The following is a 23,033-nucleotide window of genomic DNA, read 5'->3' as shown; positions in this document are numbered from 1 at the left end:
CAGTTTACACAAGTTGACCAGATACTTTTAGACAATTAGTTTAGAATGACATACAGGGTAATAAGAAGGGTAATACAGGGACCTAGGCATTGGTCATGCAAAAACACTCACATTAAAAGTAATCCTGGCAGGTGCAGTTCCGTGAATTGGAGAAGTTGGGAGAGCGGACTTCTTCTTTTGTCTATTAAGAAACAATAAGATTAAAAAAATTTGGTGATTGTTTTTTTTAATATCCTGCAGAAGTAGAGGGCATCTTTAAAAATAAAAAGTCCTTAAGTTTATGTTTAGTTAATTAAGCTGGGACCTTTTCTGTCCCTTGTCCTCATATGGGAATGTCATGAAAAATACACACCTGTTTGTACAATTTTTTCTTACACTGGCTGAGAGGGATCATCTGATAGACCACATCACTCTACAGAACCAGGTAGTGTTCTTTTTTCAACTCTTCCTCATATAAATTCGGGTGGCTTTTTAAATGAATGTAATTACACTCATAATCGTGGTATTTCCATTAAAGGGGTTCTCCATTTTGAAAAATCCACACTCATTAGAAGGGTACAATGACAATTAGCAGATCACAAGACCCCCAGCGATCAACTGTCATCTGTGGGGAAACCTGGCAGTAACTATTTAATTTCTCTGCATTGCCACCACAGGGGAAATTAGGCATTACACAGCTCATTCACATCAATGACCTGCCAGTGTAATGGAGCACAGAATAGGTCCTCCAGAGCAAGAGATGCTCATTGAAACTACTTTCCACTCTGGCCAAAGTCTAGGCTTTTGTACAGGGGACCTCAGAGTTCTCTAATAGGGCATATAAAATGAGTGGTAAACCCCTTTACAGAATCACATTGATGCCCTAATTTAAGAAGTCTGTAATATGTTCCCTTTATTGTCAACTGCACCCTGGAAAAACTGCCTCTAATTACATGTATTTATTACAACAAACTTGTCGCAATTGTGAAAAAAAATGTGACATTTTGTTTCTAAGAAAAAAAAATAATTAAACCCTAACGTACTAACATATAACCAATTGTTATAAAAATTGTAAATGTAGACTTGGCCATGCAACGTGAATAATCGTTTTTAGAGATGATTCAGAAGAAGACAAATTTGAGATGATTTGCCAACCTCAGATCTCCTCTTGTTTTTTTTTACAATTCCAGAACCATATTTCAAAGTATGACGATGGAGGCCATTTATTTATTTCTGTTACTTAAATAGCAACAACGTATTCTGCCGGGCTGTACAGAGATTGTTACTTACTGTCCCATTGGTGATCACAATTTAAAATCCCTATTGATATGTTTTTGGGAGGAAACTCGAATACTTGGAAGAACCCACACCAACAAATGGAGAACACACAAACTCCAAGAAAATGTAGTCCTTGGTTGGAGTTGAACTCAAGCCACCAGAAATGCAAGACAATAGTGCTAACCACTGAACCACTGTGCTACCCATAATCACCATGCTGCCCAATATGGACCCATGGTTCAGCCTCCATCGTCTTATAAGGGGAAAATAAAGTCAATCAGCTGGCCAATCAACCATTCATATTATTGCAGACTGTTCCCCCAACCGTATCACAAAAAGGGAGTGGTATATGCAAATCTTGCATTAAAAGGGGCATTTTCAAAAATGTTAGGAGCATTCCTGATTTGGGATTTAAACATTGATAAGTATGTTCTTACTGTTACTTATTATTACCTGAGGTAAAAGATTATGACCAACAGAATAAAAAAAATTAGAAAGAAAACTCCAGCGAGTGTCCCCAAGATCAGAGGTAAATCCACTGTCTCACCTGTAAGAAAGTAGAAAAGATAAGGAGGCTGGTTGTAGAAAAACACATATTTTTTGAATAGTGGGTTATTATATATCTGCGAGCCTTCCTATATTAATTTCAACCTCAAATATTTTAGTTTTTTGGACTCATGTCATTTAATATGAGACACTAATTTATATATGTGGGAAGTCCTCTTGTGGATTCCATCATGCTAAATTGAGGCCTGTGGGCCACTTTCACTGGGAAAACAATATACAAATCCGTATGTTTTTGGAAAGTGGGAGCAAACCAAACAAAGTCAAAACCCATGTGAACTTGGGAGGAAAAATATATTAATCTTCTGAATGGATATAAAACCAAACGCATGCACTACAAGGCAGTAATGCTAAAGATTTGTAGAGATGCCAGGGCGAGATATCAAGGCCGGTGGAGTTCCATGGGCGAGTTTCCTGGGCAAAAAAAATCCCACTCCCCGGTAGCGGGACCTGACCACAATCTATTATGCATGATGGCAACCAACCTGTCCCTCAGTAGCTTGGGGAACTGGGTGATAGAGGCCCTTGAGCAATTGCCCCTTATGGTTTCCCTATAATCTGGGCCTGGGTCATACCAAAAAAGGAGACAAGATAAAAACATATCTTGATTTATTTTTGTTTTTTTAAGTAGATAAAGAATAAATGATTTACAGAATTAAAGAACCTTTCAGCCTCTTCAGATTCTATCAGGGTTTATATTGTAGACATAGAATTCTCTACTTCAACTTCATTTATCTTACCACCTTATCGTACGATTCTCCATGTTGAACCACTAAATTGCAGTGGCGTTATGTCCAAAACTCAGATGACGTGGTCGTTGTATGCAGGGTCGGACTGGCCCGCCAGAGAACCAGAGGATCCTGTGGTGGGCCCAGGCTCTAAAACAATAATGGACCCTAAAGGTCCAGCAGAAGACAAGCCCATTTGGAGGTGACTTTGGAGCTAATAACTTGCCACTAGGGTTTACTTCTTTTTGGAGGATTCACAAATAACCTATTAGACCTTATTGATGATATATCCCATGAGGACAATTATAACAACAAGGACTATGATATATATTATTGACATATAATTGTTCTATATAGGTGGCGAGTGGGCCCTCAGAATCATCTCCTCTGGTGGGCCCAAGGAACCCCAGTCCGACGCTTGTTGTATGTACTAATAACAGGTGCCAAATGCCAATGAAAGGCAAGGTACCATTTTTACAGTTATGGACTACCGTAATTCTCATCATCACTAACGTTTCATGTGGATCTCTTCCGAGGAGGCGTCCCCAGCACGGTTGTGAGCGATACATGAATACTGCCCGTAGCGCTCTTCATTGTTGTATACAGTCAGAGTTTTTTCTGTGTTATTGTATATCACAGATCCATCCTTCATCCAGGTGTAGTGAGATACATCAGGCCGGCTGCTTAAGAAATTGCATGTCATTTCAGTGGATTTACGTCCATTTTTCACTCTGATTTGAACTCCAGTTGCTGCATCTGCAGAAGGATAAAAACTTTTTAATGAAATATCGGAAATGACAACATACGGTAGGTACAAGCAATGAAAAACAGAACTATTAAATCCATGACCCACCGTAGTGTTGATCCAGAAGAAGGCAAAAACGAAACCCCTATGAGATTTTAGCCAGCTGCTTGCACTTTTAGGCTACATGCACACCTTGCGTATTTTGCTGCGGAAAATATGCAGGAAATTTGCAGGTAAAAACCGCACCTAATTGCACATTTTTTGATTCGTTTTTTTTTAATGCGTTTTTTACGTTTTGATGCATTTTTCGGCCCGTTTTCATGCTGCGGGTTTTGGTGCGATTTTCCACAGCACTAGGCAGATACAAATTGACTTACTGTAGATTCTAAAAGCTGCATTGCAGGTCAATTTCCGTCCTGAAAAATACTGCAGCGTCTACATGAGATTCCCTGACTGTGCTGGTACCGTATTACGCTGTGGATTTGCCGCACGCAAATCCGCACAGCAAAACCGCACGTAATACACATCATGTACATTGAGCCTAAGGTTAAAAAAAAATCCTTGGTGCAATGACCCATCTCCAGCCCTTTACTGCAATTTCCCTTAAAGGGGTCTTTCAGCAGTCAACATATGACCGGGGGGTTCTTGACGCCGCTGTAAAATGCCACTTTTTGGAATTCCACATTCTAAACGTAAATTTTATTTTTATTCCATTAGCTACTCCAACTTTTTTTTAAAACTTTTTTACAGGACAGAAAGGAATTTCTTATTGTACCAAATTAGCAGCTTCCGCATGAAATGAACACAGATCTCGCTTTTGGCCCTGTGTTCAGAATCTCTAGTAACAGGGAACTGATATTTTCAGTTCCTTTTCACACTACAAGGATTAGGCTGTTACAGATCCTTCTGATCTGGTTATTGACTACGCTTCTCCGTTCTCACGTGTCCTTTTGTCTAAGAAAGAGGGAAAGAAATCAAGACAGTGCAGCTTGGAGAGTCAGGGTATTGTATAGCACACAGGACTTCCTATAACCAATTCTGTACATGTCTTTATATGGCGGCCATTTAAACAGGAAGTCAAAAAGTTTCCAGGCAGCATAAAGCACCTGCATAAAAAATAAATATCCTTCTGGAAATGCTTGTAGTGAATGGGGCCGTGCTGCACTTCCCTACACAGCCGGTGGCTAAACATAGATATGCTTTCACTTGTGTGATGGGAATACCCCGTTAACTGCAAACTCACTAGGGGAATTATGTAAAGACTGGCGTGCCAAACAACTTATTCAAGTCTTAAACTAAATTACTGGAGATCGGGGGAAAAGGCATCAAATATATTAAGAGCTCCACACTTCGTAATATATTTGGCAAATCTTTTGCTGTCCATGCAACAGAAATGCAAATCTACCTCCACCATTAAGTAGGTGTAGAATTGTAGTTTAATTTACGCCAGTTCCTGGCATAAATTATGATAAATCTCCCGCTGTGGCGTAGGCCACACCCCCTTTAGCTAAACCACCCCCTTTTCAAGCCACTTTTAAAAGTGGCAAAAAAAGGAAGAAGTTGCAAATTTAAGTGCAACTACGACGTGCACCAAAGTATAAACATAGTGAGTCTCTCTTCACACTGGCATCTTGGCTTCTATTTATACGGATCTAAATGGCGACTGATGGTCCTCATTGACTTATACTTGTTGGGGTTCCCCAACAGAATTCCTGACAGTGGCACTTTGTGTGATAGGAATAAACCTTTGAGTGTTGTTAAGGTCGGGTTCCCATGGGATGCATACGCTGCTTAAAAAATCACGAAGTGTGTCCAACCTGGAACCCACAGGACATTCCGTCTGAAAAATCGCACCACATTGCGGTGCGATTTTTCAGACGGAAATTCCGCTTCGGAAGAAAACCGTCCATACTTACCTTCTCCCTCCTCTGATATCCGATCCGGCCTCCCTGGATGACATTGCAGGCCATGTGACGCTGCAGCCTGTAATTGGCTGCAGCAGTCACATGGGATGCAACGTAATCCCAGGAGGCTGGACTGCAGGAAGGAAGGCGTTCTGGGTAAGTATGATCTTTTTTTTCTAACGGTGTTGCGACTTCTGCAGTGTAAACGTTGTGATTACACTGCAAAAGTCGCAACACTTGGCTTTCTGTTCCAGGTTTTGCATCCCCATTGAATTCAATGGGGAAAACTCGCAAAGGAAAATCAACAAAAACACGGCATAAATTGACATTCTGCGGAATTAAATTCTGCACCGCAGGTAAAGTTATTACCGTTTACGCTGCAGTTTATTCCGCAGCGTGGGCATGAGATTTACTACATCTCAATCACTTTGCTGCTACTGTAAACGCTGTGGAATTTTCCTACACAATTCCGTTGGGGAAATTGCGCAGCATTTCCGCTACGTGGGAACCCGGCCTTAGAGGGTTTCACGTCCAAAATATGTGATCCTCCGGCTTCTCAGGCTTCCATTCCCATTTCTTAGTGCTTAATATGAGTTGGCCAAATCACAAGAAGCAGAGGGAGTAAAAGATCATCAATAATATATCAGCAATTATTATTTATGTTATATTCACAGATTTATATGATATCAAATATACATTGAATATCAGTTGTTGCTCCTGGCTGTATACATACATAGTACCGGTATCTCTGTCAGGGCGGATTCTCCTCTACCCACACGATTTATTACAGCACAGGAATAGGGGTCCGTGTCCCTGGTCACATTCTGTACTGTCATCTCCCGGCCGGTGTCTGGTAATTTGGTTTTGTCTTTCCCTTTGTACCATTCATACTCATATACACCAGGATTGGAGAAGCTGTTACATTGTAAAGTCACCTCTCTTCCTTCCATCACTTCATCAATCCCAATGACGGTGACGGACACGTTTTTTGGTGCATCTGTGGTAGAAAAATATTAGTTTTACAAAATTAAAACTACAAATACTTGACATCCCTGGTTAATTTTTTACAGGAAATGATTCATTACATTTGTGTAGAGAATTACATTAACCCTGCAGATAACAAATAATAACAAATTGGAAGAAAAAAATGGAAACATTTAAAAAAAAATCAGAAGAATAACAGCTCCTAAGCTCTTCTAGTGATGGCAGCATAAAGAGTTTTATCACTGGAGGTTTGTATCGGAAAAACGGACCTCTGACTGCTATAAAGATATACAATGTATTTGGAAAGTCTTCAGACCCTTTCACTTTTTTCACATGTAGTTATTTCGAGACTTTGTGCTAAAGTAAAAAAAAAAAAAATATTAAAATCCCCATCATTCTGAACTCAATAATATCCTATTGTATGTCCTTTATGTAAGGTTTGAGTCCTGAGTGAGCCCTCAATATATTTTCCTACCCCAGAAAGACAATGTACAGAGGCAGAAAATAAAGGCTCTTTGACATGGGCCAATAATCGGGCAAATGAGCGTTAATATGAACGCTTGGTCCTGATCATTGCCCTGAGGTTGCATCCATAGAATCTCAACTATCCTCGACATTACCCATTGAAACATTTACTATCCTTAAAGAGAAAGTGCAGACGAATCTGATTAACCATCGTAAGAGTCTGAAAAAAAGAAAAGAATAAAGTTTGTACGGGATACAGAAGATTATCAACCAAAACGTGTTATAGATGAGAAGATTATTTTCCAAGAGACTTCTTCTGATGTCGCTTTGTATCCCCAGATTCCAACCAATCCAGCTCAGACAGTAACAGAAGGAGAAAAACAGTTCCTTTTTTAGGGTCACAGAGAAGATTTCCATGAAGAAGAAGACAAGATGAGGGGGACAGTGCAATAGGAACCAATCGATCCAACATGACAACCAGATCTCAGGTATGGATTTACTATTGATAGTCAATATTTCTTCAAAGACTTTAAGTCTAGCACAAAAACACTAGAAAAGAAGGGACTTTCATGTTGCCCTACTTATTAGTTTGATACTTTTAAGTTGGGCATGGACTTACATCGATTTTACATTAATGTACTTCTTAAAACTTTTTTTGCTGATAGAATTTTGTTACCAGTATCTAAACCAATATCAACATTGATAGATTTATACAAATTTGCACTCAGAACTTAAAGTAGTTTCATACCTCTGAAAGAGAGTCCATTTATATCATTAGTTCAGATAGACATAGTCAAAGTCAATCTCAGAACTAAAGTTGATAGAGGTCTATTACATTGTCCAAATAATTTCTCTAATTTGGATCAGCAGGCCCTATTATCCTTAATGAATGATAGAAGCACGATTATTAAACCTGCAGATAAAGGGGGAGCAGTTGTGGTCATGGACAGATGGGAATGTCTAGAGGAAATAACCTTACAGTTGGATAATGGCACAGTATATCAAAAGTTACCCTCTGACCCCTCTAGGAATATAATGATCACAATTAAAACAGTCTTAGAATGTCATTTAAATCTACAAGTTATAGATCAGAAGGTAGTAGATTAAATCCAAGACCTATCACTCCAGAATTTTACACACTGCCAAAAATCCACTAAAGTTTAACAAATCCCCCAGGTAGACCAATTGTTGCATTCACCGACTCTATATTGTCTCCCTTATCCATCTTGTTGAAAAAGATCCTGACCCCTTTGGAGAAACTATCAAGTAATTTCCATTGGACACAAATTAATTTTTGAATGTAATACGAATTGTAAAAAAAAGTTAACAGAGATGCTATATTGGTGACTTGAGATGTTAATAGCCTTTACACATCAATAGAACATGACAAAGGATAAAAAGCACTTCATGATCTATTGAGCCATTGAGACAATGATGACAGTAACTGATTTTTGTATGGACCTGCTAACTTTGATTCAAGACTCCTATTAATTACAAATACAGGGGACTGCAATGGGGTCAAATGTCCCCCCAATATGCAAATTGTTACATGTCATATTTTGAAGATCATTTCATTTACAAAAGTCCCAACTTCCTTGAGAATGTTATCGTATAGAAAAGATATATTGATGACGTTTTTTAAACATGGTGGGCACATTGGACACCCTCAAAGAGTTCCAATTTGAATATAATTTGGCCAAAACTTCGATTTACAATGCACCACAATTTTTCTAAAATAGACTTCCTTGATACCACCATCATTACCTATGAAGGGGGATCTTTATCCGCAGATCTCTTTGTCAAACAATCTGACCGTAATAATCTCCTGCACTTTTCTATCTGTCACACAACAGCCACAAAAAAAATCACTTCCAACCTCCCAATTTAGAAGAATAGAACATATAGTTAGTGACAACACAATTAAAGACCAACGTTTCCAGGAGATGCACCAACAATTTCTCATTCGAGCGTACCACGAAAAATTCTTAAATGATAAACAGAATGAAACAGGTATTATGATTCCAAAGTAGAGTACCATTACTTCACTTATTTCACCAATTTAGATATAAAATCTCCAGAATGGGACCCTTAAACCCTGTTCAGCCGCTCTGTGTTGCGGCTGAATGAGGTGAATTCCGACCATAAAAAAGGTTATATGGTCGTGAGTTACGAAATCAGGGTAGCTCGCTGAGCTATGCTGTTTCCGTAAGTTCCATAGAACTTAATGGTAGTTACTGAAAAGGCATAGCTCGCATGCTACGCTGCTTCCGTAACTGCCATTCCCTACTATGGGAGTTACGGAAACAGCGTAGCTCAACAAGCTACCCTGATTTCGTAACTCCTGACCATATAACCAGGAAGTGGCTGGGGGGCAACGAGATCAAATAAAGCTAGAATGGTATTTAGGGGGGCAACGACCTAGAGATAGGTGCGGGTTCCAGAGGTGGAACCCGCATCTATCTAACATTTATGACATATCCTGTGTAACCCCTTTAAGGACAAACTGGTACAAGCAGATGAGGACTCAAAAATTTTAGTTTCAAAAGAGAGTTTTTTTTGAGAACTTCTTTTCATCCTTTGACTGGCAAGGCTTACCCTATAAAGGTTTTTCTTTACCTGTGACGCCTCCTTTATAATTTATGCCATAAAATGTCCCTGCGGTTTCGTGTATGTTGGAGAGATTACCCAACATATACAAGATTGTATCTCACAGCATAATTCAACCATAAGGTGCAAAAACCTGCTGTTCCCGCTACCATACCATTTTGATAAAATGGGGCACCCAGTATCTCAATTGAAATATCAGATTTTAGAAAAAGTAGCTTTACTACGACAAGGGGGAGATAGGCTCCAATATGTCGGCAAACATCTGCCCATTCATGAATGGGTTTGCCGATGTACAGTGCTGACGACCTTTAATTTTACGCGTCGCTGTCAAAAGACGACGCGTAAAATGACTGCCTCGGCAAAGAAGTGCAGGACACTTCTTGGGGCGTAATTTGAGCCGTTTTTCATTGAATCCAATGAAGAACAGCTCCAAATTACGCCCGTAATTGACGCCTCACAGAACGCGAGTACGAGCAATTACGTCTGAAAACAGCTCCGTAATTTCAGACGTAATGGTTGTTATCGTGTGCACATACCCTAATACATGCATTAGTGTTTATATTGCATAGATTTTCGTCTTATATAATTCATTCAATGGTACATTGAATATGTTTATTTTCTATTAATAATAGATGAAGCGGTTTCTTATTGTTAAAATTTGACCCAGTCAGGGGTGTAAATAGGAAAGACTGGGCCCCATAGCAAACTCTTGACTGGGGCCCCCCTTATAGTTAGTGCCCCCTGTAGATTGTGCCATACAAGCCCCTGTAGACAGTGCTATACAGCCCCGCCTGTAGACAGTGTCACACCCCACATGTAGATAGCGCCCCCCACCTCCTCCTTCTAGATAGTGCTATACAGCCCCCCTGCAGATATCGCCATGAAGCCCCCCTGTATATAGCACTATATAGCTCCCACTGTATAAAGTGCCACACATCCCCCTCTCTTGTATATAGTGCCACACAGCCCCCCTTAGTAGATAGTGCCACACAGCCCCCCATTAATTAATAGTGCCACACACAGACTCCTGTATATTGTGCCACACACAGCCCCCTGTAGATTGAGCCACAGCCCTCCCCCTTTTAAATAGTGCCACACAGCCCCCCTTAGTAGTGCCACACAGAGTCTTGTATATAGTGCCACACAGCTCCCTCATGTGTACAGTGCCACACAGCTCCCCCTTGTGTATAGTGCTACATAGCCCCCCTTGTGAATAGTGCCACACAGCCCACCCTTGTATATGGTGCCACATAGCCCACCCTTGCATATAGTGCCACACAGCCCCCAAGTAGTACAAGGCAATGTTGCATCCGGGAAAGTTGTATCAGCCAGGGGGATGTCAATCATACATGGAAAGGTGGGTTTGCAGGCAGGACTATGTGACTCTTCAGGATAGCGGCACCGCCCCATGACCCTTTAATGATTAATTAGCATATAGTGTGAGTCGTTTTAAAAGTTGATTCTAAAGATTTTGCTGCATCTGAAAAAAACATACATTTGGAAATATTGTCAGCTCATGTATTACTGCATGGTAGCGGTTCAAGGGGTTACAACTACCAGACAGGTTCCCATGAAATATACAATTTGCCCTGCAATTGTTTTATTATAAGTATATTCTATATAATTACAGCTCCAGAAAAAAAGCTCAATACATATTTACAGCACCAGAACAAAGCTCAGTACATATATACAACACCAGAACAAAGCTCTGACATATATACAGCACGAGAGCCAAGCTCAATACATATATACAGCACCAGAACAAACCTCAGTACATAAAAACAGCACTAGAATCTAGCTCTGACATATATACAGTACCACAACCAAGAGCCAAGAACAATTCCATCTGCCCTGCAATTTTGTTATTATAAATATATCCTATATAATTACAGCTCAAGAACCAAGTTCATACATATATACAGTACCAAAACCAAGCTCAGTACATAAATACAGCATGAGAGACAAGCTCAGTACATATATACATCCCCAGAACAAAGCTCAGTACATATATACAGCAGCAGAACAAAGCTCAGTATATACATACAGCATCAGAACCAAGACCAGTACATATATACAACACCAGGACAAAGCTCAGTACATATATACAGCCCCAGAACCAAGCTCAGTACATATATACAACACCAGAACAAATACAGCTCAATTTAGTGCAACTCCTGCCATATAGGTTTGTATGGCATAAAAATACAGCTCCCAGAATGGCCTGAACAATGGTAAGGATACGCTGAGAGATGTTTCACAAAAAAAACTCATACCACCCATCATCTTGCTGCAGATTATACAGTGACTACAGTACTGATTAGACGCAGAATAAACATTTACATTAAGGGACTCACCAGTGACATCTCAGATTCTAGTTATTTTTCTCTTTACTTCTCCCTCCCATCCAGACCTCTATGATGGATTTCTTCCGACCACAACTCATTTCTGCAGTTTTCCGCTCAGATATCTTCAGCTTCTCAATTTTAAAGCATTTCTGCACCTATAAACGAAGATAAATTTCTCAACACCTCTAAATATAATAAAGCGCCATACACGGCACCACTAACTATATTAGCGCCATACACTGTGTCCCTGATTATAATAGTACTATACACTGTGTTCCACACACACTGTGCCCCCTGTAGATAGTGCTCCCATAGCCCCCAGTAGATAGTGGCCCCCATAGAGCCCCTGTAGATAGTGCCCTACATGGTAGCCCCTGTAGATAGTGCCCCACATACATCCCTCTTTGGATAGTGTAGATAGTGCCCACATATGGACTCAAGAGCTGCAAGGCAATAGTGCTAACCACTGAGCCACCGTGCTTCCCTACATATAGCTTCCTCTATAGATAGTGCTCCACATATAGCCCACCTCTGTAGATAGTGCCTCACATATAGCCCACCCCTGTAGACAGTGCTCTGCATATAGCCCCCCTGTAGACAGTGTCCCACAGGTAACCCACCCCTGTATATAGTGTCCCATATATAGCCCACCCCTGTAGATAGTGCCCTACAAATAGCTCCCTCTATAGATAGTGCTCCACATATAGCCCACCCCTTTATATAGTTTCCCACATATAGCCCAACCCTGTAGATAGTGCCCTACATATAGCTCCCCCTGTATATAGTGCCCCACATATAGACGCCTCATGTAGATAGACCACCCACTGTAGATAATGCCACTCACAGATTTAGTAGAAAAAAAATATTTACATACTCACCCTGATCTCATTCCCGCACCGTCTGGTGGCAATGCAGATCTGCTCTCTTCTGAGCAGGTCTGCTGGAGCTGAACGACGCAAGCGGCACATCGTTGAAAAGAGCTGATTGGCAGGGCAGAATAACTTGCCCCGTCTATCAGCGCCTTTCAAGCACAGGAGCGGCACAATGACATCTTCGTGCCGCTAGCATCATTGTAAGGCGCTGAATGGTCGTCACGGAACAAGCCCGGCCATTCAGCGTTAATGCATGTATTTGTACCTGCGTGCTATAGATGCAGGTATAAATACTGCAAGAGGGGGTCGCTGTTGTTAGCCCCGGGGCCCCCTCCATTGCTAGCTATGCCCCCAGGTGTGAGAGGACCCGTGCCGCCCGGCCCATAAATCTGAGAGGCTCAACGGCGCGGGCCCCGTAGGAGCGTCGCTACCGCTGTAGCAGCCATAACGGCTGCTAACAGGGCCAATGGGCATATGGGGGGGCATGTCAGTGGGCAGCACGGGCCCCTCAACCCGTGGGCCCCGTAGCAGCCACTACTTCTGCTACAGCGGTAGTTACGCCACTGGACACAGTCATTTCTGGCTGCATGACCGCAACTTGTGATCCTACATAGTCACTTGTCCGTATGAGAACATTACATTCATAGGATGCAATGACGTAATTTACACCACTGCGATACACGCCGGACACATGTGACCGGACTCCAGCATAAAACACCCCGCTGTATTCAAAATAGTTGCGCTCACTCTCTCTCTAGCAACGAACATCGCAGGACAAACGCGGAAATTATTTACAACATACGCAATCCTGTAAGGTCTTACTTTCCATCACAGTACTATTATTTGAAATTCTTCATTGAACCACCGATCTATAGTTGTATGCCCCTTTTTGTTTGTTTTTTGTTACTGTAGGGGGAACTCTTCTTTGATGGGTTCTTCCCATATATTTTTTGACTGCACATATGTCTATTTAATATGGCGTATAACGGATAATAGTGATTACCTATAGTATTACCTAACTATATAATATGCTGATACAGTTGGTGGTTATATACACTAGTATTGTTATTTGTTTATATACTTTTTGGAATATATACTAAAAATATAAGAAATTGAGACATTATATTTTAGTTACTTATTGTTTATTTGCTAAAGTCTATTATTTTGATATTTTGACAGACTGTTTGAAAAGAGTCTTTGTCTGACCGAAACGTCACATACGTACATATGTTGGCTTTGGATTGCCAAAAAATAAAAGATTTATTTTTCAAGAGGAAATATTACCTGAGTGCCGGGTCTTACTAATTTACATTGCCGTGTGTAAACAGGGCAACAATCAGCTGATGAACGAGCAAACGCTAATTTCTTTGCTGATCGTATAATTTATGCAGTAGATAATATAATTGTTGTCGGCAGCACATCTCCTTATGTAAACAGGGAGACGCGCTGCCAACACGATGGTAATAAATAAGGATGAGCGATCGTAGTAACAAGCGCTGGTCTCCATACATAGCACCTTGTGGAAGGAGCAAACGAGCGCCGATCAGCAAACTGTCTCCTTGATTGGCGCTCGTTGTTACAGTCAATATTGGCCGGTGTAAATGGACCCTAAGAGTAGGTCCAGGGAAGCTTTATCTTATTATTTTACGATAGAGGGGATAGATTAATTGTCACTCTGATCTAAATGTCAATTTTTCTAAGGAGTTGACACAACAGCATAATAGGGGATGGTTGGTGACTTTTTTTAAAATATTTTTGGGAGACCTGTGTACAGATTATTCACTGAGATTCGAAAGACAGAAATAAATGGGGTAAAAGTAAAGGCAGCTGCTAAAGTTATCACATATATGAGCGAGTTCAAAATGTATTGTTCATTATATCCAGCCATATAATACGTACAGTGGATGTTCAGTATTTCTGATCTCCCAGTTCTTTGTCCATTAGGATACGTAGCAGTGCACCGAACAGGAGTCCCATCATCCACATATGAAGGAATATAAGTAAGTTCTGATTCTTCTCTCCAGGATCCACCAGAAACATCCACTGACTTCTTCTTAATGTGACCAGGTTTATTCCACTGTAGAGAAGGAGGTCGGGAGCCGCACGTGTGTTCTGCAGTACATCGTATAACGGTGGCTACTTCTTCAGTTAGACGTTTAGACATGGAAAACATAGTTGTCACTATATCTGTGGAAGTTTATATAAAAAATCAGAAAACGTTACTCCTTCTCAGTCCAGATTTGTTTACTAAGACTCTGCAAAGACTTTTCAGTAACCTTCTCTACCCTCAAGATCGAGGACAGTCCTGAGGTCATTAGAAGTCTGCTTTGATTGAGACATGACGTGGCCAACCGATGTGGTAGAGACCTAAATCGGCCGATGCAGCGACCGCCAATCAGTGAGACATCGTTAATCTGCGCTCATTTGCGCCTGTGACACGGAGCTATGGATGGGGACGAGGGGTCGTTACTCCGATCGCTCGTCCCCATACATTATTATCAGGTCGGCAGCGCGTATCCCTGTTTACACCGGGAGATTTGCTGCCGACAACAATAATATTTTACTTTTTTAAAACTATACCATCAGCAGATGATCGAGCTTGGTCATCTGCTGATCGCTGCCATGTTTACACAGGGCAATTATCGTCAACAAGCGTTCTATGAATGCTCGTCTGCCCGATTATCGCCCAGTGTAAAAACCCCTTTACTCTGGTGGTGCAGACTTTAATTTATTAATTTTTAGTAGTGTAAGGCTACATTCACACGAACATAGCCCACCTTGGATGTGAAAAACTGCAGTTTTCCACGCCTGGTTGGACCGGTGCGGGCCGCGATGTCTCGGATCCCCCACAGACTACAGTCCATGTAGGGATGCGTGACGCGCAATAAAATAGGACAAGGCTACTGAACAACTACAAGTGATTGTTTCCATTGATTGACCCTCCAGTCTTCACTCTGACTATACCTATGAGGGACAGTTCACACTCTGCATATTGCTGCAAAATAAGTCTATAGGACGGAGAAGGGTAATTTATGGATTTACACTTCATAGAGTAAAGTAGGAACTGAGCCTAAGTGAAGCAACAATCCCAGGAATTGACCCTGAATATGGACCATTTATTTGTCATTTTACTGGATTCTCTTTATTTTTATGGCTTAGAGGAAGATGTGATCACATTGTAGGTCACATTAATGCAAAACAAACCTAAAATCCTAGAACTACTGTATATATTTAAGGCTATGTACACAGCTGGGATTGCGCTTTCCATCGGGGACTCCTTTGACGTTTCTGTCAATGTAGTCATGGATGTAGTCCATAAGAGCGCAACTCTCATGGACTAGATAGTAAGTCAATGTCTCATTATGTAATCTGTACCAGTAGAATCTTTTTGATCTGTACACAGCTTTATAAATACATGTATATCTATCTATCTATCTATCTATCTATCTATCTATCTATCTATCTATCTATCTATCTATCTATCTATCTATCTATCTATCTATCTATCTATCTATCTATCATCTATCTATCTATCTATCTATCTATCTATCTATCTATCTATCTCTATCTATCTATCTATCTATCTATCTATCTATCTATCTATCTATCTATCTATCTATCTATCTATCTATCTATCTATCTATCTATCTATCTATCTATCTATCTATCTCCTTTTCAGACTACTTCTCCCAATCCGTTTCTTAAAATCACACCGATTTACCGAAAAGATTGTTGGTCTACCCAACCTGACACAGACTATCGCAAGGCGATCGGATCACATCTTTGCACTAACTCATCTTAGTATATATATACACACATATTATATACTAGTAGAACACAGTCACATACATTATATAGAAATAAGTACATAACCAATGAACATAATAATACAAGATAAATAAAAAGATTTCCAGAGGTTCCTGATATTAGTCATTTTATATATTTACCTGTGACAGAGAGATGAATATATCTATATTGTTCACTATATGCATTTATATCTCTTTTTTCTGCGATCCCGGGATAATATGTGTCTGTATCTTCTCTCCTCACACGGTCTATCCGCAGGGTACAGCTCTTCTCTCCTGGTACCAGTGAGGTTCGGTCTTTATATTCCTCCATTACTGAAGATGAGTCCTTGGTGTTTAAGATCTCCGGATAACCACTTGTAGCGTATAAGTACCATACAGTGCTGGACGTTCGTGAGATCCTGGTAGGAATATTATATGTGCAGGGAATCTCCACACAGGAGCCGATCAGAGCAGTTATTGTAGAAGGAAACGTCCAGTCCTGACATACAGAACCCAGATAGAAGCCTGGAAACAATCAGCAGGACATGAGGCGGGTGTCACAGAATCTCATTATAAATTATTATATTTTAGTTGATAGATTATTTACCTTGACAAATGAGCAGAAGATAAATCTGCTTCACGGCATCCATTCTGTATGAGGATAGTCGGTGACTAAAACAGGAAAACCGGTCATAGGTACATGCAAGATATAACAAATATTCACTAACATGTAACTGATATTAAATGTTCTATTTCTATGTTATACCCTGAAATGCTGTAATTAAATATTTTCTGCTCCATGTGATGTCTCATGCACACGACCGTTGTGCCACTCGGGCCGTTTTTGATGGCATCTGAGTGGCACCCGATAGTCTTCTCAGACCCATTCACTTTAGCGGGTAAATCAGGTCCGTGAAAAATGGTCCAAGTCTCCGATCCGAGGAAAGATAGAACATGTCCTATCTTTCCTCGGATCACTGACGGGACTCGGACGGCACACACGGTCACGTGCACAAGGTGTAAGGGTTATCCTCTGTATAAAATTAAAAATATTGTCTGCTCATGAATATTATTTAGGGTCTCCACCCTTTTACAACCTTTTGCAGCATATCCTCCATTCTAACAGCTGATTTGAATGTCATGTGACCTCACATATATGGATGAGTAAGGGTGAATGTCATCGGTCATGGCTCTTACGCAAAAAGTCATACAAAAATGTCACATGGATGTGTCACAATTTGATGATGCAAGTTCTGAACTTTTCTCAACTGACTACAATGTTCCTCTGGTCTGACCCGGCGAAGGCTGGACATTAAATACTTAATTTCTTAGGAACCTCCAATCTGGAAGTTTAGACCATTGATTGCCACAATTAGTCATGATCAATGGTGACACCCCCCTCTGATCAGGTCACTGGGTCTTCTGGTGACCCAATCAAAGACTGAAGGACTCCTCTACAGTCAGCCTAGGGCTGGGTGATTTTGCCAAAATATAGAATCTCAATTTTTTTTCAACACTATGAACGATTTTCGATTTGAATCTCGATTTTAACATTTTTGTTAAATAAACTGAAAAAAAATACCAAGACAGGGAATATATGGTACATTGCTAGTAAACAATGTACAGTGTATATGGTGTGGTGCATATATGAGCAGCAGGAGAATAGTGAGACCTGAGGTAAAACACACATAAGGCCCCATTCACATCCCTTTTTCCATACGGTTAGCGCGTACGCCTGTAAAGATCCAGACATACACGCGTAACGTGTCCTTATGTTACAATTAGCCTGGAGTAAATTATAATCAATTTGTGGTCACGCTTTTTCCCAGAGGTTTCTAGAAAAGTGTTGTGGGTGGCGCAAAGAGGGCAAGTGGCAATTTGGACAGCAAATTGTGACTTTTGGGCCGTATTGTGACTTTTCTGGTGTAGAAAGGTTGATGAATTACTCCCAAAGTCTGTATGTGATTTATGACTGTTCTTTGAACATAATTTGGCAAGTCTTTTAGCATTATTACCGGACAGTGCTACACAGATATAGTAAAACCCCCCATCATTGTATATCACCAGCACTGAGGCTCCTTCACTGACACTGCTCTCTGCTACGGCGTTATCAGAACTGAAGATAACAAAAGACACTTCAGTTACCCATTCAGTTCCTGCTGTATTTCAAGGCTTAAGAAGCTACAGGGTGGCTATACGGTGGCTATAGCTTCTTAAGCCTTGTAATACAGCAGGAACCTAATGAGTTAGGAAGCTGCCTGGGAGAACGGGACTCCATATAAAACAATCTCTGGACTCCCAGTATTACACACCAGTCCCCTCACTGCCGCTCCTGTTCATTGTCACCATTCTTTGAAGTAGATGCGCTGTGCAGCGCGTCTGCTTGTCAATAAAGCTTTTTCTTTTCTCTTTCCTGCTATGGTGCGGGTACGGGGCCTTTAACGATTTAACGATTCCGGACAAATCCAGATTGGTACTAACTTGAAATTGCTAATTATTCAAATTAATTTAATTAATCGCCCAACTCTAAGTCAGCCCTACGGACAGTCATTTATATGGACCCCCAAACTGCACTAGGAAGAAATAAACAAGGCCTCATACAGCCACGTTACTAAAAAAAATAGTTACGGCTGCTAAAATGCAGAGGCAAAAATGAAAAAATTTAGCTGGACATAAGGCCCAAACAGGCAAGGTCATTAAGGGGTTAATTCTTAAATGATAGTTTATTAATATGACAAATCCAACCACACTGTAAAATAGTAAGTTGTTGGCGGAGAGGACAGGAGGGCCCAGATCACATATGCTGTTATGATGCAGTTTTTGGTGCAGTTTTTCGATAAGATTTTTTTAGCCAAAGCCAGAAGTGGATCTAAAACGAAGGAAAAGTATAAAGAAAAGACTTAGACTTCTCTTTTTTTGTGTCCACTCATTTGTTTGGCTCATAAAACGGAGTCAAAAACTGCATCAAAAACTGCATAAAAAGTTTGTGTGTGATCCCGGCCTTAGAGTAATAGTCAACAGATTAATTTAACTGCTCCAAGCACTTGACTGTTTTGCCATTATAATAATGTACAGAATTACCGCAGCCAAACGGGAAGGACTTTTATAAATATTATAACTTTTTGTTCTTTTTGTGGCAGCCGTGGTAGTGTAGGTTGATATTAGTGCCACAGCCAAAAATTACCTGCATCTAAAAGATTAAATATATTATTATCAACACATCTACAAGTAATCCTGGATTTTTCCCTGATCAATATAAATAAAAATGAGAATATATTAGTGTGATACAGGGATGTAGCCATCTTTATCTTGACTCTGATAACTTACTGCAGTGAGATATCACACAACAAAAGCCATTGAAAAGTCAAGATAAAGGGTCTTGCCACTGTGTATTTAATGCACTAAAAGTCAAGATAAAGACGGCTACATCTGTATTAGATATGAGTTATTTTTATATTATTTATACTTTTACATTAAACAACAGTCAAAAATCAGAGCAAAAAAAAAAAATTGGCCGATTTTCAGGGAAAAAAATTGAAGCTTAATTTTCCATAAACGTCTCGGCTCCGTGCTGCACTGTGTGAACTGGAGTTTGTTTCACAAACCTAAAAACTACAATGTAACCTCCGGCTCAGACAGTTTTTATATTTTTTTGGGGAAAATGTACCCAATTTTTTATGTTGTTACAAGAGTTCTCCTAATAAAGTTAGCGGGAGACATTTTTTCTAAATGTGGTTGTTCTTTTATCTGACTCTTAATTAGGGGAATTAAAAAAGAAGAAAAAAGTTCCCCTTTATTAGCCATTATACATATATCCGCACTGTAAGGTCATCTCCTCGATTCCCCTCTTTTGTTACTTTACCTAATAATGAAGACAAATATAATAAAATGCTTACACTCCAAATTTTTTTCCCCCTTACACATTATGGCCAATTTCATCACAATGTCACATACAATGAGTATAGAACACGGAGCAGATACTGTAGGACTGTATTAGAAGTAGTCAGTAGTTACACATATGCCGGATACCACAGGACATGAGCTCCGCTTGTAGAACTGGTATGTAATATACAGCCGATAGATCTATAGGGACAATTAATGAAGAATTACTTACATGCCGAGTCCCCCGAGTACAATGAGACACAACTCTACTGTCTGCATCAAATATTTGAGGACGTGACTCGGTTATTTCCTGAAATGTGCAACATCCTCTATTGCAAAGGATTTCATTAAAGGTTTTTAGCTTCCAGCGAAGTTGTTGTGTGTTTATAGATAAGATGACTCTTTAGAGGGGGACACGGCACCTTGTGGTTGCTTTTTTGACACCTTGGTGTGCAGATAAATTAATTTGATTTCCATTGAGGTCTCTGTTCACACAATAAAGAGGTTTTCATCATAGACGTTGGTCTCCACTGATTGGACATGGCCGACAATGTCCTATTTTTGGTATGTAGTAGTTCAGAGCGCACAAGACCAGGGTAGGTGCACGAATAGGGTCCAATTTTATAGCAAGACGTATTCGGCACACAAGTAAGTCATTTTTGAAAATCTTGAATTTTATTTCATCAATCTCTTGCATCAACTTTTGATGAAATAAAATTCAAGATTTTCAAAAATTACTTACTTGTGTGCCGAATAGTTCTTGCTATAATGTCCTATTTTTGGGGGTGTGACCACTGTAACCCAGTGAGATCGAAATGGTGCTAGGAAAGACTGAAAAAGCTGATCCCCCCCTAATCAGACATTGGTGGCATCTCCTATTCCTTAAAGACTGAGTTAGTTATAGTTTTAAAAGACTATTCCCAGCTGGAACATTTATGGCAAATTTACAGGATATGCCATAGGTGTTCCATAGATGCAATGGCCACACATATTTCTAGAAAGATTTCTCTGGGCTTCGGCCACTGTTGACAAAACAGTAGAAATCAGCCAAAACGTGTTTTGCTACGCTATTTCTTAGAACTTCCGTGGAAGTGAATGAGAGTTCCGGAAACAGCATAGCAAAAGGCACTAGGCTGTTTTTTAAAAACCCCAGCGCATCGATAGACAGAAGCCAGAGCCCAGCGACTGCTGTAGAAGGTAGGACGGGGGCCAGAGGGAGATTGGTCTGGGTTCAAGAGTTGGGACCTGCATCTATCGGACGTTTATGGCATTTCCTGCAGATATAACATAAATGTCCGAGATAGGAAAACCCTTTAAAGACAAGAACGATTTTCCGTAGGAGCTTTTCGTTAGAACGAGACCCTGAACAGACACGAATTCACACAAACGGAAAGAGATTTACGTTTCCATCACCATTTATATGAATGGTGGCTGATCCGGTGCCTATTGCTTCCGGCAAAACGACGGGTCCAGTACACAACAGAGACAAACGGAAATCATGGGCACCGGATTCGTCACCATTCAAATCAATGGTGATGGAAAGAGAAACCTCTGGTTTCCGTTTGTGTGAATTTGTGTCTGTTCAGGGTCTCGTTCTAATGAAAAGCTCCGATGGAACGTCAGAACGGGTCCCCAACACAGATGTGAATGAAGCCTAACCTGTCTTATGACCAGTGACCACGGAGGGGATCTGGGAAAAAGGTAGTGGGTGGCCCCAAAGTGACCCACAGAGGCACAAATGGAAGAAGAGAAATAGCAACGTGATGATACCTACATAAATGTCACAATCAGCGCAGAACACACAATTACTCACCTCTCCACGCTCCAGCATCCACCCATGTCACTGACAAGACATCCTTTGATCCTGCTGCTATCCTCACTGAAAATTATAATTGTCTAAAGACCTTGGTCTTGTGACCACACCCTAATTGTTTCAGCACAGAAACGGTTAAAGAACTTTTATTTTGCATAGTAATACTTCTTGGATTTCCTAACATTGACCCAGCTTGTTCCCTGGCTACGTTTGTTGTCTGCTGACTGCCCTGACTTTTGCCAGTCATACCGCGTTGACCGTCATGTGCCTGCCCTGACCTTTAGGCCATTTTACCATGGCTTTTTTGGTCTCTCGTCTTGGATATATAACTGTCCCTACGTCGGATGTTGCCATTGGAGTCTACATCTCGGGTAGCGACATGGGATTTCCCCGCAGCAAAGACTAGATCCCTGGATAGGGGGTTCAAGAGTGAATATTCTTTGACTACTCTCCCAGATTTTTCCTGTTTATCCATATTAACCAAAATGGTCCACATCTACATCTACAGGTGCGGAACAATAGCACCAGGTTGGACTCCTATGAGCTTGACTTCCTTGGCCTCAGTTGTATACCACTTCCTCAGTTCAAGTGCCGGGTAGTGTGCAATAGTTTTTAAATAGAACAAAAGTGGAAGCAAATTTTGTGTATTCATACCTGTATTCCTAGCAAGCCCTGGTTACATGGAGCCTAGTTCTACTTAAAGGGGTTTTCCCACGAGGGACATTTATGACATATCCACAGGATTTGTCATAAATGTCAGAAAGATGTGGGTCCCACCTCTGGGACCGACACCTATCTCTAGAACGGGGCCCCTAAACTCCATTCTACCTCTATGTGTGTCGGCTGATTTCCGACCATGAAGATGAAAACAGCGTAGCTTGCTGAGCTATGCTGTTTTCGTAAGCCCCATAGAACTGAATGGTTGTTACGGAAACAGTGCTATTCACTACTATGGGAGTTACGGAAACAGCGTAGCTGAGCAAGTTACACTGTTTTTGTAACCCCCGACCATAAATTCAGGAAGTGGCCTGGAGTCAGTGATAGCAGAAAAAGCTAGAACGGGGCTTAGGGGGCCCCGT

At 40.7% G+C, this 23,033-nt stretch overlaps 1 protein-coding gene across 1 annotated transcript; it reads right to left on the bottom strand.

Annotated features, from left to right (window-relative positions):
• Window positions 1-3,275: 3,275 nt before the first annotated feature.
• Window positions 3,276-16,909, bottom strand: LOC142662689 (myelin-associated glycoprotein-like). The gene is made up of 5 exons (XM_075840900.1): window positions 16,867-16,909; window positions 16,419-16,784; window positions 14,371-14,658; window positions 6,029-6,195; window positions 3,276-3,305 (listed from the first exon to the last, which is right to left on the bottom strand). Exons 1-5 carry the CDS (start codon window positions 16,907-16,909, stop codon window positions 3,276-3,278), a joined length of 894 nt encoding a protein of 297 aa, XP_075697015.1.
• Between the last annotated feature and the right edge of the window lie 6,124 nt (window positions 16,910-23,033).

This window comes from Rhinoderma darwinii, chromosome 10 (genome assembly GCF_050947455.1).
Source record: "Rhinoderma darwinii isolate aRhiDar2 chromosome 10, aRhiDar2.hap1, whole genome shotgun sequence".
Lineage (NCBI taxonomy): Eukaryota > Metazoa > Chordata > Amphibia > Anura > Rhinodermatidae > Rhinoderma > Rhinoderma darwinii.
Note: the sequence above shows the minus strand (reverse complement) of the source record. Positions and strands in the feature narration are given on the sequence as shown.